This window comes from Ammodytes marinus (assembly GCF_949987685.1).
Source record: "Ammodytes marinus genome assembly, chromosome: 6".
Classification (NCBI taxonomy): domain Eukaryota; kingdom Metazoa; phylum Chordata; class Actinopteri; order Uranoscopiformes; family Ammodytidae; genus Ammodytes; species Ammodytes marinus.
In genome coordinates, this window is record NC_137235.1 from 12167535 (window position 1) to 12182685 (window position 15151).

General features: G+C 38.5%; 1 protein-coding gene across 2 annotated transcripts in view; it reads left to right on the forward strand.

Annotated features, from left to right (window-relative positions):
* The window catches only part of rnf24 (ring finger protein 24), a 38532-nt gene extending 24081 nt beyond the window's left edge, over window positions 1-14451 (forward strand). For both annotated transcript variants that reach the window (XM_080029762.1, XM_080029761.1), the window contains exons 5-6: window positions 3810-3889; window positions 10124-14451. In XM_080029762.1, coding sequence (XP_079885888.1) covers window positions 3810-3889; window positions 10124-10265 — 222 coding nt within the window. In that variant the 3' untranslated portion in view covers window positions 10266-14451. The remainder of the gene's footprint in view (window positions 1-3809; window positions 3890-10123) is intronic.
* Window positions 14452-15151: the final 700 nt, after the last annotated feature.

A 15151-nucleotide genomic window follows, 5' to 3' on the forward strand; every position in this document is an offset into this window, starting at 1 on the left:
TCTAAATTACATCAACAAGTTTACCTTTTCATCCTTCTTCTTTTACAATTGTAGTTACACACGAATGTACCTAAATACAGTATGTACAATCTGCATTACTGTGCAAACAACCCCCAAGCCCTATAATAACCAAGCCTGTTTGTGATGTGAGATTGTGGTGTGCTGTTTATTCAATTTTGCCCTCACAATCTGTGTTTAATAAGTGTCTGTTTTAATAAGGCGATAGATCATTTTGTAATCCGATTCATGGGCTGACTTCTATCGCAGAAAGAAAAATGAAGGAGAGCTTTAAACAAGCATGTGTTTCTCTGTGGGATTTGTTTAAAAATCCGCAAACGTATAAAATAAGCTAATCAAGAAGTGGTGATTGAATTAGAAATATCCAGCAATGAAGTGATTTCATCTGAAGACAAAATAAATGAGGCAAATACATTTAATTATTCCATTTGAGCATTTCAGTATCTATCACAGTTACAATTGTCTGTTTGTTGAACCATTTGTAACACTGCACTTAACTGATAAGACACAAGTCAGTAACAACATTGAAGTTGTTATGATGTATAATGATACATTTTATGTAGCTATATAGCGTTTTTCAAGATACTGAAAAGCTGCTTGGAATGCTGTCTCAAATTAAAGCAACCTTTGCTAGTTGGAAGTTGGAGTCTTTTGCACTTCCCACACAAAATTTAATTATTTACCATGGCCTTGTGTATGTGTTACTGATTATGAAAGGATAATGGCATCTATGAGTTTAGTGTCCTTTAGTGGCCTTGGTTAAGTGTTCTCTGATTAGACCTCAAATCTTCTAGGACATGCTGCAGGATTTGCTTTGTTATCACGTTTTTATGCGAAAGTAATGGGTAGATTCTTTTTAATCCTGTTCAAAAATCTACATTGGCTTAAGGAAATGATTTTGTATCGTATACCTTTTTTATCTTAAAGTAATCATATCTGGCATTATACAATTCATTGTAACCGCTATGTTTTCATTTTGATAATGTTGACATTGTTTTTGGTATAAGATTACATTGAAGGCCTTTTGACAATTATGCCATAATATTGTCAGGAAATGGCAGCCACCCATATCTCCCTGCTGTATGTTGACATTAGTGACTGCTATAATATGTGTTTCCTGCATGGATGGATTTTATGAGAATGCATGATATCTATTGAGTAGAACTCCAGTAAGACATCCATTTTGCCAGTTATCATTACTAGGATATTTTCTATCGCTAATAAGGGTTTTAAGTCAATGCATTGTTTATTTTCTCCTTGTGTCAATGTAAGACACAGACTATACACATACTATACTTGTTAATATTATTTACACGACGATGTACAATAAAAATAAAGTGGTGCCATTGATAAGACAACAAGGACAGGATGACCTGATCTGCATTTTGAGGGTTTTCCTGAGCCTTGGTTCTTCTCTTCTTATATCTAACTCTCCTTTTAATCTTACTCCGTTAGCATCAAGCTTTTTTATGTTGTACGATATTTTGTTACTTATTTTCTTCGCAACATTCATAGGGTAACTCTTTTGTACCACACATGTTGTGCTAGACTCTCTGGAATTTGTAACTAAAAGCTTCCAGGGCGTATTCACTTCAAGGGGAGAAAGAGGTTCTGTCAAAAAGTTGGCGTGGGGTATCAGATCTCAACAGTGAGTGTGACACTATAGACAAGGCTCTGAAAAGAACAAACACATTGATTTATTGACAAAGAGAGAAACGCAGACAAGTTAACAGAGGATTGTTCTGTGTCCAGAAATCCTGAGGAGAGAAAGCTCAAAGCCTCCTTGCTGTTCTTTTGATACTTTCTTGTCCCTCCAACCCTTGTAAAGTAGAGCTGAGAAAAAGAGAATCTGTGTGCCTAAGGGAGTAACAGTTGCTGGGTCAGACCAGCCAAAAAAAGAGTGCTACATTAAAACCTTGAATCTTTTATTCACTGGTTGGATTAGGATGGGAGTGCTGTGTGGACTTGCCCATTTTCACACTTTTTGAAATGGTCTCTCTCTCTGCACTGATGTCTTTGCCATTGCATCTCTAATGTTGGTCTGGAGAGATTGTAGTCTGTTGCTATGTTGCGACATACATCACACGTGGGGTTGCCAGTCGCTTCTTTTCATCAGTAAGCTGAGAGTTTCACTGGGACACAGTGTCAAGGACAAGATCCCTTGCCGTATTCCAATCGGCATGCACTGCCACATGATAGAGCAGAAGGGACCGCTACCATGAATTGAACACCTGTCTGCCGCCCCAATGCCTTTTACTTACTTGCTGTTGTCAAGATATGCTACAAGACACCCTCTTCCTATCCATTATCTCTTCCTGAATCAGCAGTTGCCAGGTACTTCTCTCACATGCAAAAATGATCGTCTTTGCCTTTTCAACTAGCTCCACTATGGATCGATTCCACTGTTGACATATACGTTTTATAGTTGTTGAAATGGTCGGTTTTGGTAGAAACAACATGCAGTTTGATAAATTAGATTGGCCTTTATTCTCCATGCAAGAGAAACCCAGAGTTCAGTGCCTTGATGGCAACAGCAATGTAACTACTTAGCACAGCTTTGAATCACCCAGAATGTCCAGTAGCTACTGTTTTCAGATAGCAGTTGGTGTGGGCATGTGGTTCATACGCTGCAGTTGACACGGCGCACAGCGAGGCATGTGGCACCTCCTTAGTTCCCAAAGGACAAGCTCTGTTGTCTTTGGGTGGTGAAGTTAAATTAAGGTCAAGAGGAGCATGTGATTGACAGGGAGATTAAACACAACATCTCTACATAGTGACATTACTGGACTTTTGTGAAGAGGAAGCTTTAAGACTGGTGTCTTGATTCATCCCATCAATTTATGCCAGCCCTTTCCTACAGTCAGTAGTGGACTGCTTGGGGGAGAACAGCTGTTCTTTAAATTGAGACAGTTGAGGTGGATCTTCCTAGGATGCCTCCTGGATGTCCATTGCATATGTCTGTGGAGTGACATACCAGCTACCTCCTATATAAGAGGAGACACCAGGCTGACTCAGAACATGCTTATGGGATTATATATCCCGTCTGGCATGGAAACACCTTGGGATTCGTCAAGAAAAGCTGGAAGATTAATTAGCGAGAGCATATGCTTGGCCTGCTGTCAATCCAACCTAGAGCTAAATACACTGGGAACAATGGATGGATGGATCATGGGGCCAGTGTAGCTCATGTTTGATTATCATTTGCTGGTTTTCGCAAATTGATCTGGATTTACAATATATTCTACCAGGAGAAGTACCCAGGATGTACTGAAGGAATTGTACACACAAAGCATAGCTGGCAGGTCATGCCTTTTGTGTGTGTGTGTGTGTGTGTGTGAAAAATACAAACAAATCCAACCTTGCCTCAGTGACCATAAAAGGACGGTTATCACTATCACCTATTATTACAGAGTCTAACAGCACTGAGTTTATAGCCTTGTAGAATCAGGTAGAGCAAGGAGGCTTTAATTTGCACCAATTATTCGGCCTGCTATGGTGCTGTCACTAATCGAGCCCCCAGTGTGAGATAAGTCACAGTTGTATAACAGAAAATAGTTGGTCAGTTACAGCTCTGTTGTTTGTGTCAATCTATTTTCAGGTGTTGGCAACAGTTGACTTTTTTTCCATGAGTTCTTGACCTTGGCTGTTTTTAGATAGTTTGTTTCAATATCCTCCAACGCCACAGTCGGATTAAGAGCAAATGTATTGGTTGTTATTCTGTGTTTGTTTCTTTCAAAGTTTCTGCATGGCCTCAGAAGAAACAGTTCCCTAACTTCCCATCCCCCTTTCAGATTTGTGCAGTGTGCTTGGAGGAGTTCAAACAGAAAGACGAGCTGGGGATTTGTCCATGCAAACATGCCTTTCATAGGAAGTAAGTGGAAGTTTTTGTTGACATTCATAGCCCCACACACACACACACACACACACACACACACACACGCACACAGATGCATGCACACAAACAAAAGATCAATGACAAATGTATCAGTGCAGTTCCTTAAAAAAGTATTATATTTATTTATAAAGTGAAGTTATTGTGAAGTGCGTTTTGGTGACTCGGACCAGCATGACAAAAGGTTGCTGACAAAACTAAAGCCAAGTGTGTATTAAGGGAGGAACTACACATGACATGATGGATTGCTTGAGCCAACTTTGACCCCACACCTCCCCCCTGCAAACTGACCATTTCAACCTGGGCCTAGTCCCCCCACGCCCCCAGAACAAACAGACATTCCAAGTAGACCATTAACAAAAACAGTGGTGGTAAAAAGCATGCTGTCTTCTCACACAGATAAACACAAACATTTAAAATCAATACTCTGCCAAAATGAACATAACATTAATGAATAATATACAATATTTGCCTGTAGTGATGTTCACTTAAAGTTCATGACACTAAGACCCTGTTTCCATCTGGCATTAACATGTGGTTTTTGTGATCCGATCACATGAATACAGCTCTAACTACAGGTGAGAACACTCTCAAGACGCATTGAGATCGGATCACAAAAACCACATTCGGAGGTGGTTTACGTCGCTTGTGTCTGATGTGTTCGCATTCATTTGCAGGGTTCGTACAGCTTTTTAAGAGTAAAATTCAAGCACTTTTCCAGCACTATCAAGATAACATGTCAACTTTTTCAAGGAAGACGAAGCTGTAAATATACAGTAGATAAATAAATGCTTATGATTTCATACATTGCCTTATCTGTAAAATGGGAGTGTTCATATAATGTATATGGACAATCGCCAATTTGCAGTATGGCCCTAAGGAGACCTTTATCAGTTTAGTTCATATGCCCAAAATGACCATCAATCAGGTTAATAACAACATGACTATACAGGTGATACTCATATTATTAGAATATCATGGAAAATGAATTGGAATTGAGGCCAGAATTCATTCAAAAGGGGCCCAAACCACGTACTGAGTACATATCGATGATTATACTTTATATAGGGCCGACATTTCTGTATTTAAAATCCCTTTTTTATTGATTTTTATGTAATATTAAAATGTTCAGAGATTTTGAACTTTGGGTTTTCATAAGCTGTAAACCATAATAAATACAAGTATAACAAATGAAGGCTTGAAATATCTCACTTTACATGTAATGAGTATATAATATTTTAGTTTCACCTTTTAAGTTGAATTACTGAAATAAATGAACTTTTGCACGATATTCTAATTTTTCGAGTTTCACCTGTAGGCCTACTTGAGCAATATCACATGAGATGGAGCATATTGTCACTATATCAGTGCTGCTGTGATTCAGTTGAAAATGCCATAATGATAATCAATAGGTCTAGATGTAGGAAATGGTTACTAATTAATAACTTATTTCACACACACACACACACAGGCCCGCCGACACAAATGGCTGGGCCCCTGAAAACCTCCTGTCAATGGGCCCCCCTTACTCATACTTCACTTGTATCAATCTGTGTGTGTGTATGTGCGCTCATCCCTAAATAAACACATACATGTATTTGTAGAGAGACTAACTATCTTATCAACTAGGGACATGCAGCGAGAGTTTGGGGAACAGTAGCTCAAGTGAGAAAAAGGACTCTTTTGTGATTATTATACTGTATATGTTTTTAAAAATAGTAGCACATTTCTGACTTACTTACCAATTTATTGTAATACCCTAAAACTCACGCAATTGCTTAATATTGAACAGATTTTTACAAAATAACATTGGTTTTCTTGAGTATTCACTAGGTTTATCACAGGAGCAGGCAACAACAAAGGACACTATTACAGACATTGCCTATGCTGCGGGCCGCCCCTGAGGTGCAGTAAAGAACTGGTCAGACATCCTTATGGTGTGACACCTGGGTCTGGTTGTCTATGCAGTATGTTCAGTATGTGACATGAAACTCATGGAACATTTTTCAAATTGTACCTGGCTGCTGGCGTCAACCTGAAGACATAGATCAAAGACTTTGGACGTCATTGTCCCCAAAGGGAAATTCTTTAACACAAAAATGTACGTTAAGAAATTTAAACCTGTTTGTAGACTCAGGAAAACAACAGAGTAATTACCTTGTCAACTTTATAAGAATGTTTTCTGTTTTACCTGAGGGGTCCAAATACTTTTCACAATTCATAGAATAACACCCAGACACAAGTAGCAGGACGACTCAGGTAAAATAATCCAGCCAAAACTGTACAACAATATATCAAAACCAAATTTTGTAACCATATGGCACAAAAAAGTAAAGGAAATGAATACATTAAAGAACTACATTTATCTGATATGGAGACACCTGAATTAATCAAGGAAATAATTTTACTGTAACTCAAACTTAAAAAAGCTCTTCAAGACTAGATTGTTTTTTGAGAGTTCAAATTAAATGGAGGCTGGGCTGAAAGATTCTAAAATTCCTGGGAGAACAAATTGATATTTATTTTTTGATTAACACATTACTATAACTAGGTGGGAAGCCAACAAGGCATATACTGTATAAGGGGTCAAATAAGTTATACAAGTTACCTGGCCAGCCTCCATTCCCCCTCAGCTCAGTTTTGTGGTACCCAGTCCACCTGCCCTGGGTAAGGGTGGGGGAGTATGTTACGATGTCTAAAAGGCAAAGCTAATCTCTAGCGAACACTTGGCGAATGTTTGTTTATGTTTACTAACCACGTTAATATGTGTCTCTCAGAGCCAGTGCCCCGCCTAGCCCGTTCCCCGAAATGTCAAAATCGTAAATATAAACAGCTAATGGCTCTGAGCCAGGCTTTTTAAAATTGGTGTTAGCGACTTCTTTTCAGCGTGCCATGCACACAGGACGGACATGAAGCAGAGGGTAGCAGAGGAGTAGATATTGGCATTTTACCCAAGTTACAATATTTAAAATGTTTGTTTTGTCGTTATGGTTGTGCAAGTTTTAAATGGTTATAGTGAATATTTCTGTTAAAAATAATGTTAGGCTCAGTTAGGTTCTTGGCCTCTGAAGACCATGGGCCCCCCAAGGGCTGGGCCCTAGAAAGCTTTCCCACTTTCTACCCCTTATGGGCGGCCCTGCACACACACACACACACACACACACACACACACACACACACACACACACACACACACACACACACACTACATGTAAGAATAACAAAGGGCAAATACAGCCTTTGCACCCCTTTTTTCCCCGGGCTGAATTATAACAATATGTATAAATGTATGCCTGGATATTATATATTTAAATACATTCTTGAGCTTGTGTATGACCAGACATTTTCAATATTGCTAGGTTTCCAGATTACAGTTTGTGTATGTTGGTGTGTTGCCAAAAAGTGATCCTCCCAAAAAGGGCTTTCAGTCAAATAAAAAAACGTATTTAAGCCAATATATGTCCATGATTTCAGAACGTAAATGGGACTAAGTGGGCTCTGGTCCAATAAAGCATCAGTACAAATATGGCGACATAGCGTTAACATGCTGAGACTGTGGACTGAAATCACTTGACAGCAAAGACCGTTCTCGACTTCGACAACTTCACAAAATTAAAATGTTGGATCTTGGTTCTGTAACTAATCTCACTACAGTGTGACTAATGGATTAGGTTATAGGCCTACAACTTGTTATGGGAGCTGCATCGAGCTAACCCCGCTGAGTGTAACATCACGTCACAATGAAGTAACCCCCAAGCTTACGTTATCTAGCTAACAACATGGATTTGGAGCAATACACTATTGAGAACTAGCTGGTCAGCTAATTTTTAACGGTGTTGAGCATCAATTTAGCATGCTATTTATTTGTATCAACAAATAAATAGCATGCTAAAATTGTATCAACAAGTCAATAACACATACAAACTCGGGATTTGGTGCAACTTACAAAAAAGAACACGAATGAACTGTCATCCAGAGTGACATTGTCCGATAAATTTTAACGAAAAAAATTTCTAAACTGATTTACCTTTGGCATGACTTCTAAGTGCCGATTCCCCCATTGTGTAGCCTGCTACAGCTGGAGGTACTTTTTGCAGCCGTACAGTAGCCTATGCCTGCCGGTTATTAGGGCCTCGTCATAACCAAATGGAAACGGATATCTGGTATGGTAATCGGGAGCAATAGGTCCATGAGCAGCGACTCGTGGTTCTGGATAATTCCTGGAGCGATCGCCAGGTGTGGCGCGTGCGCCAGGAAAGAAAACAAGGGGAGCAACTGCACTCGTGCATACAAGACGGTGGCGAAGAAAACATTGCGACAGATTTTTTTTTAAATTTACATAATAAAAAAATTTGTTGAATTACGACACTGGTCAATAAAGAGAAAATCCAGCATTTTCCAGCACAGTGTTCAGATTTCAAGCACATTTCAAACCTTGAAAACACTCGATTGAAAATCAAGCATTTTCCAGACTTTCAAGCATCTGTACGAACCCTGCATTTGGTAGTGGAAACACGAATGTGGTTTGTGTCCACATTAGGGACCTCCTACTCAACTGCTGCCCCCTGCCTGGGCGGAAATACGTTGAAAATGCATCACTGGCGTTCATGCAGCTTTTATAGAAGCCTCATGAACGAGTTGCAAATCACAAGCTTACTCCTCTGTTTTCATTTCACTGCGTAAATCTGAAAACACGGAAATCGCTGCTATTGACTGGAGAGCTGCAAGGCAACGACTTCCTGTTCTTATCTGCTTAAGAATAAAAGTCAACTCGCGTTTGGGTAATAACAGGCTTTTAATGTGAAGGCGCACAGGAAATATTCTGTTCGCATACAGTATCTTAACTTCATACAGAAAGCCGCCCGTGTAGCCTACTGGTGAGGCGCCCCGCAAACACACATCTTTCACCAGCCAAAGAGGCGTAATAACTTACTCGCCTAAGAGTTTTTACTTTTATATACTATCTATGATATTTCCCGCATTTGGCGAGAGCCCTCTAAGCAGTGTTGTGCATCGCGCCTCCTTGTCTAAATGAGACAGTAGCATATCTCGTCAACCTAGACTGGTAATTATCTTCGCATGTAATGCATTTTAATAGCAAATGCGATTAAAACTGTGGCACTGTACAGCCCTGTATGTTTACTTGTTTGAACCCCATCGGTTAAAAACACCAATGCAAACGGAAATGATGAACGTGTTGATTTAAATACAGCGCGGGTAAATGGAATCCGATCACAAGTAGACAGAGAAGTCACATTTGAAAATACAAGTGGGAACACACGGACTGAGAGCTGTCCACTTGTAACCAGATTCAAAAAGTCAGATGTTAATGCCAGGTGGAAACAGGGTCTAAGACTGGAAAGGCAATACTAAAGTTACCACTGGAAACCTGAAGTGTCTGATTCAATCTTTTTTGTATTGAACTTTTACCGTTAAATAACAATTACAACCAAAACTGACCATTCACAAAAATCCAATCTTTGATTTTGACATACTTTTGTAAACTTGAAAAGTTTGCCTCTTCACAGAGTACAGAGGCTGTGGTCAGCTTGGATTCTTGGCATTAGCAGTGGATTCCTATAAAAACAAGTTTTCATGAAAGAAAAAAAGAAGAAAGATCCTAAGAAAAAGCAAAGAACTGCTGCAGGGTAATTCACTTACTGCTGTATATCTGTAGAAGAGCCCCAACACATTTTCCCAATATCACTACAGGGAGAAAAATCTGATTTACAATAATGAGATATAATAATTTTCTTACAAACGATTTAATTTAATTCTGTTTTTAAAAATAGCAAAGGCGTTTGAGAGATACGTTTGTCAGTTTCCTATGTAAGGACTGCTGCACTGTTGTACATGTTCACAAACATATATTTTATTTTATTAATTTTTTGTAAGATTGACATAAAGTATTTGCCAATACAATATATGTTAATGTCGGGCAAGATTCAAGAGATTCAAGAGGTTAATTTGTCATTAAGTATCAGGCTCCTCTCAACAATGCAATATACAGTAGAGGATGAAAAATAAGGATGATCCTCTCTTGACTCTTGACCAAGCTTGTTAGCGTTGACACATTAATGGGTGTATTCTGTGTCTTCATATGGAGGCTAAAAACAGGTCTATCTGACCCTGTCTTACCTTTTTTGCACCCCTTCCCTTACATCTGTCTTCCTTGCCCTAACCATATGCCCACTACATTTCCTTTTCCTCCAGGTGCCTCATTAAGTGGTTGGAGGTGAGGAAAGTGTGCCCGCTGTGCAACATGCCCGTCTTGCAACTGGCCCAGCAGGCCGGAGGCACCGACCCTCCAGTGGCGATACAGCAGCCTCTGCCCGGGGTCGAGAACCTGGTGTAGCTGACACAAACCATCTCCTACAGTACACTACAGACACACACAGTCACACATCCCATCACACATACTCCTCACCTGTACAGGTATACTTAAGTAGAGTCTGTGGACGGATCGAAAAAAAAAACTGGAGTCACACTGCGCAGATGCTCACAAAAACTGTGAATCTGCAGCCATCATCATCATCGCTCTTATTCTTGCATTCACAAAAGGATTTTTCCTGATATCAGTTCCAACTGATAATTGACTGCTCTGATGTTTTTCATTTCACGGGCAATGAAGAAGAGTTGATGTACAATAATTTTCCTTCTAGGCCAAGATGTGGTCGATAACTTTTTTTTCACAACCAAAGCACTCTCAAACAGTTAAAATCCAGGAGAAATGAAAACCCCCACAAAAGCCAAGAACTACAAAACACAAAAATAGATTTTTTTTTTCTTTTCTTTTTTTAAACAAGCACTTTATGAGAAGTCCAATCTTAATTGCTTGTGATCGTTGTAGCAAGGTCATGTTTTATATTTTATCAATAACTATGATTTTTATGTGCAGTACAAAGCCGCATGGGGTTTCATATTTACTTAAAGTTTGATTTTTAAACAAAAACATGTATATAAAAAATATATGTCAAAGGGACAACAATACTTACATCTTGATATTTGAACAAAACGTTGTGTTCCAATCGCGTGCACACACACACACATACAGGAAATTAAGCTCAACGCAACCTCGAAACATAATGTCTGAATAAATGTGAACGGTTTTGAATGTGTTGAAAGAAACCCATAATTTTTTCACACTAAGACTAGAATTTGTTCCCTTGTTACCTGTTTGTCCATTACAATGTGTCTGTTGTTGTAATCCTTTTTTTTACATATATATTATTCTGTCAATACAGGAAGATCATACAGTGAACCAATTAGACTTCCATCGAAGGAATTTACTGGGTTACATCATTGGTATAAATGCTGTTAGGTAAGTGCAGGTTACATATACTGTACTGTTACCCCAGGTATTTTTTGTATTAGAAAACATTTTTGGACATCTCCAACAAAAATGATAGTTTGAAAGTAATAACGTCAACTACTTTGATTATCTAAAGCAGTATTAGTGTGTGCATTGCCTTGTTTTTCTAACTATAAAGCCGTTTTACAGAACAAACAAAAAAATTTAACATAAATGTTCCTGTTCTATTTTGCTCTGCTACTGACTTATATTATGTCATTGAAGCCGAGCTGTGTGAATGTTACAGTGGTCTGTTTCAGATTAAGGCACATACACTCAACATAAGTATTGATTTATCTTAAACTAGCATCACAAATCCTGCTTGGAAATGTCTGATAATTTGACTTAGGAAGAGACCAGGATGAACAAGGCTTTGGCTCTATGTGCTTTTCAGCTTCCTACTTAAAATGTGCTTTATACACAGCTGCAGTTATTGTTTGCCTCTACCCCAGCTGCTTCTATATATTCATTTTTTTATTTATTATAGTTCTCATGGTACCACTGCATTGCGTGAATGATTTAGCAGATTGACACCTGTATCAGAATTACTGGACTCAGCATTTCATCAGCATATCTTTAGTGAAGATACACACTAGTTTTTAACACACCACACACACACACACACACACACACACACACACACACACACACACACACACACACACACACACACACACACACACACACACACATGCACAGGCAGGGCCTCCCTACCCCCCGCCTGGGCTGCCAGAGAGTCGATGGTCAGCAGGTTGTAATGAAGCAGCGTTTCTATTGACACACGAACATACATGCACACACACACAGGGTAGTTTCATTCTGGTGCTTTCGCCTCACTCTCTCTTTCTGTACGGTACAGGGTGCTTTTTGTTTTGTGCTACACATACAGTAACTCTGAGCCCTGCTGCCTTTTGTTTTTATGTTTTTTTTTTTTGTCTTGTCCCTTATTAGCTGCATTTGGTGAAATGTGTTGTGGGTAAATGTGCTGACCTTAAAAGCGCTTTAGAGTGATGGACATAAGACAAGTTGGAGATTGTCTTTTACCTGGATACATTAACTTGAAAGGCACAATCTGTGTTCCAAATGTAGATAGATACATTAGACACCATTGAAATGTTAGTTCACAATGTGTTACGGTGCTGGAAATAGCTTCCTCTACATATTGTTCAAATACTTACATTTTGGATTCAAATTCTGGTTTAAAAGATCAAGTTCATATTTCCATCTTACTCAAAGTCTAACTGATATAACCTTTGGAATATGCTTCCAAAAATACTAATTTTGTCTTTTAACAACACAAATTCCAAATAAGACTTTTACTGTCTATCACCAAACACTGTTGTACATAGTTACACAAAAAGTGACAATGCATTTCACCTTCAATGGCAGGACACCATTGTCACTTTGACCTCTGTGGTTTGAATGTTTCATCCCTGTTGAATGTCTGCTCCACACCGCACAGGTGCGACCCCTGTTGCCGTGTCAGAGCATGTGGAAGGCTGAAAAAGTAAACTGTTGTTGACTGTTGATGAAAGCAAAACGCAGGATCTCTTTGTTCCTGTATGTAGTGTATTAGCTGGTTGCTTCAAGTGGTCCAGTCCTCTGACATAAATCAATATTAATATTCTAAATCAACTCAAATTCAGAGACAAATATTTTCCACATTAGCCGTATTGGAACAAAAACTGCCACAATTACAAAATGTTGTTTTTATGTTGAAAAACAAGCAACATCAGGGCCTGTCATGTACATATTTGGTATATTTGAATTTTTTAGTCTTTTGTTATGAAGAGGCCCCGACTGTTTTATTGAACTTGTATCCAACTTTAAATGACAGAATCAGCACCAACATTCTCCTTCACATCTTTAAATCCCCAAAACTTCACTATATAAAGTATCCATCAGCGAGAATCTCTGCCACTGTCCCTTAAAGACGGCATATGTTAAAGCTCAGCACTAGTAACACAAGTCTTAAAAAGCTTTGTTCCTGCTAACGGTGTCGTCTCTGAATGTAAGGTTTACAAGAGAAAGCAAAGAATATGAGGAGATATATTGTGAAAGCATGCGATGTTGCTTAGTCCAGTTGCCACTGATATCACAATTGTTAAATGTACAGTATGTAGACTGTAGCATCAGTAGTAGTGTATTTGAACATAAGGTGCACTTATGAAAATGATCCTTCATACATACACTAAATAGCAGCTGAACACTTCCTGTCATTTGGCCATCTTAAGTGTTGTGTGTGACTTTAAACAATGTTCAGCCTTTCCACCTTAACTTCCCAGCGTCCTTTCTGTGTGCCGTCCTAATCCGGCTAAAATAACTAAAGTGCCAGCCCATAATGAACGGTTATGAATCACAGTCCCAAACAATATGTATGAAGGTTCTCTATTTTGAAGACAGAGGAGAGAGTGTCTGTAAATATGGCCATGAAAGGATAGAAACTGTGCCACTCATGAATATAGTAATAAACGACTTCTCGCCACTAAAATCCCCATTGACGTCAGAGCTACACCTGAGAGAACTCCATTATAAATAGACATGCCACAATCGGAGGAGATCCGAGAGTCGGGAGAACGCTTCACATAAAACATTTATTGATACTCAGAGCTGAAAGTGTATGAATGATGGCATCAGAAAGTAATTCATATTATTGTCCCTTCAGGGAATTATGTTTGATGGCAAACAGATATGGCAGAATAAGACACAACTGACAAATCTGTTTTATTTTTATGGAGGAATTTTGGTACACAAATCCCCTATAGATGAGGGTTTTTTATTTTATTCCCAAGAACCTTTATAATCTATTATCTTTTTAATCTCTATCACTGCCTCCCTGAAGGGATCTTCTTGTTTGTATGATGTGTTATTTATTCCCCTGTAGCTTTCGTAGTGCACTTACACCCCTTCTGTGTCATCATCACAAACCCTCACACCTTTACCAGTCTACCTAAGGCCCCCACACGACCCCTTTTTGTTAACACTGATTACGTTTGTGGACTCTCACAGACATTGTTTGTACAACTAAGAATTCTGCAGCAGAATATTTTTGGAGACGATTGCTGTACAGTATTTGTAAGCTCTATTTTTGTATATTGCTATTTTGGAGAAAATAATATGCATTTTTTTCTTGTTTTTGCTAATTTCTTGTTTATTCATTTTAAGAAAATGTTGCATGTGACTGACTTGAACTGTAAATAAAATGTCCAAGTTTTGGAAATACGTTCTCTTTCTTTCATACAGTCAAAAATATATTTCATCAAACAACATTTGATACAAAATGTACATTATATTTCTATCTCATACAAGATACACAAATATTTTGATGTGCATATTAACTTAGCCTATCACAAGTGTTCCCAGACGTGTAATAAATATGTAAATTAATATAAACTGATGGTTTGGAAATTTTCAGGGGGACCAGGGAAATCTTTAAATAATGTGCAATCCCACCACCTTGTGGTGACATTGCGTAAGTACAACTGATCTGCATTACCGCTCTATCTTATTATGATTTTCACATATCCTTACTATTTTTCATAATGGCATGTATCATGCTCGATATAATATGTCTAGGGAGTCTTTGAAAGTGCTGTAATTCGATCAACCTGCTGAGAGCGAGATGTATACCTCAATAATAATATTATTCACACTAGGGATATTTTACAACCTGAATATTGGTCTGTAGCCTCGTATAAGTTATAGCCTATGCTACATTACCGATGGAACGTAGCCTACAGAATACATTTTATTTAAACATAATACCGTAGAGCTCAATATGGAGATTTAAATAAAAAAAAGAACAATATTGATAAAGCAGAACCAGAGATCTCCATCTTTTCCTATAGTGGCGCCTACACTATCCGCAATGCAACTCGACCGCCTTGTCA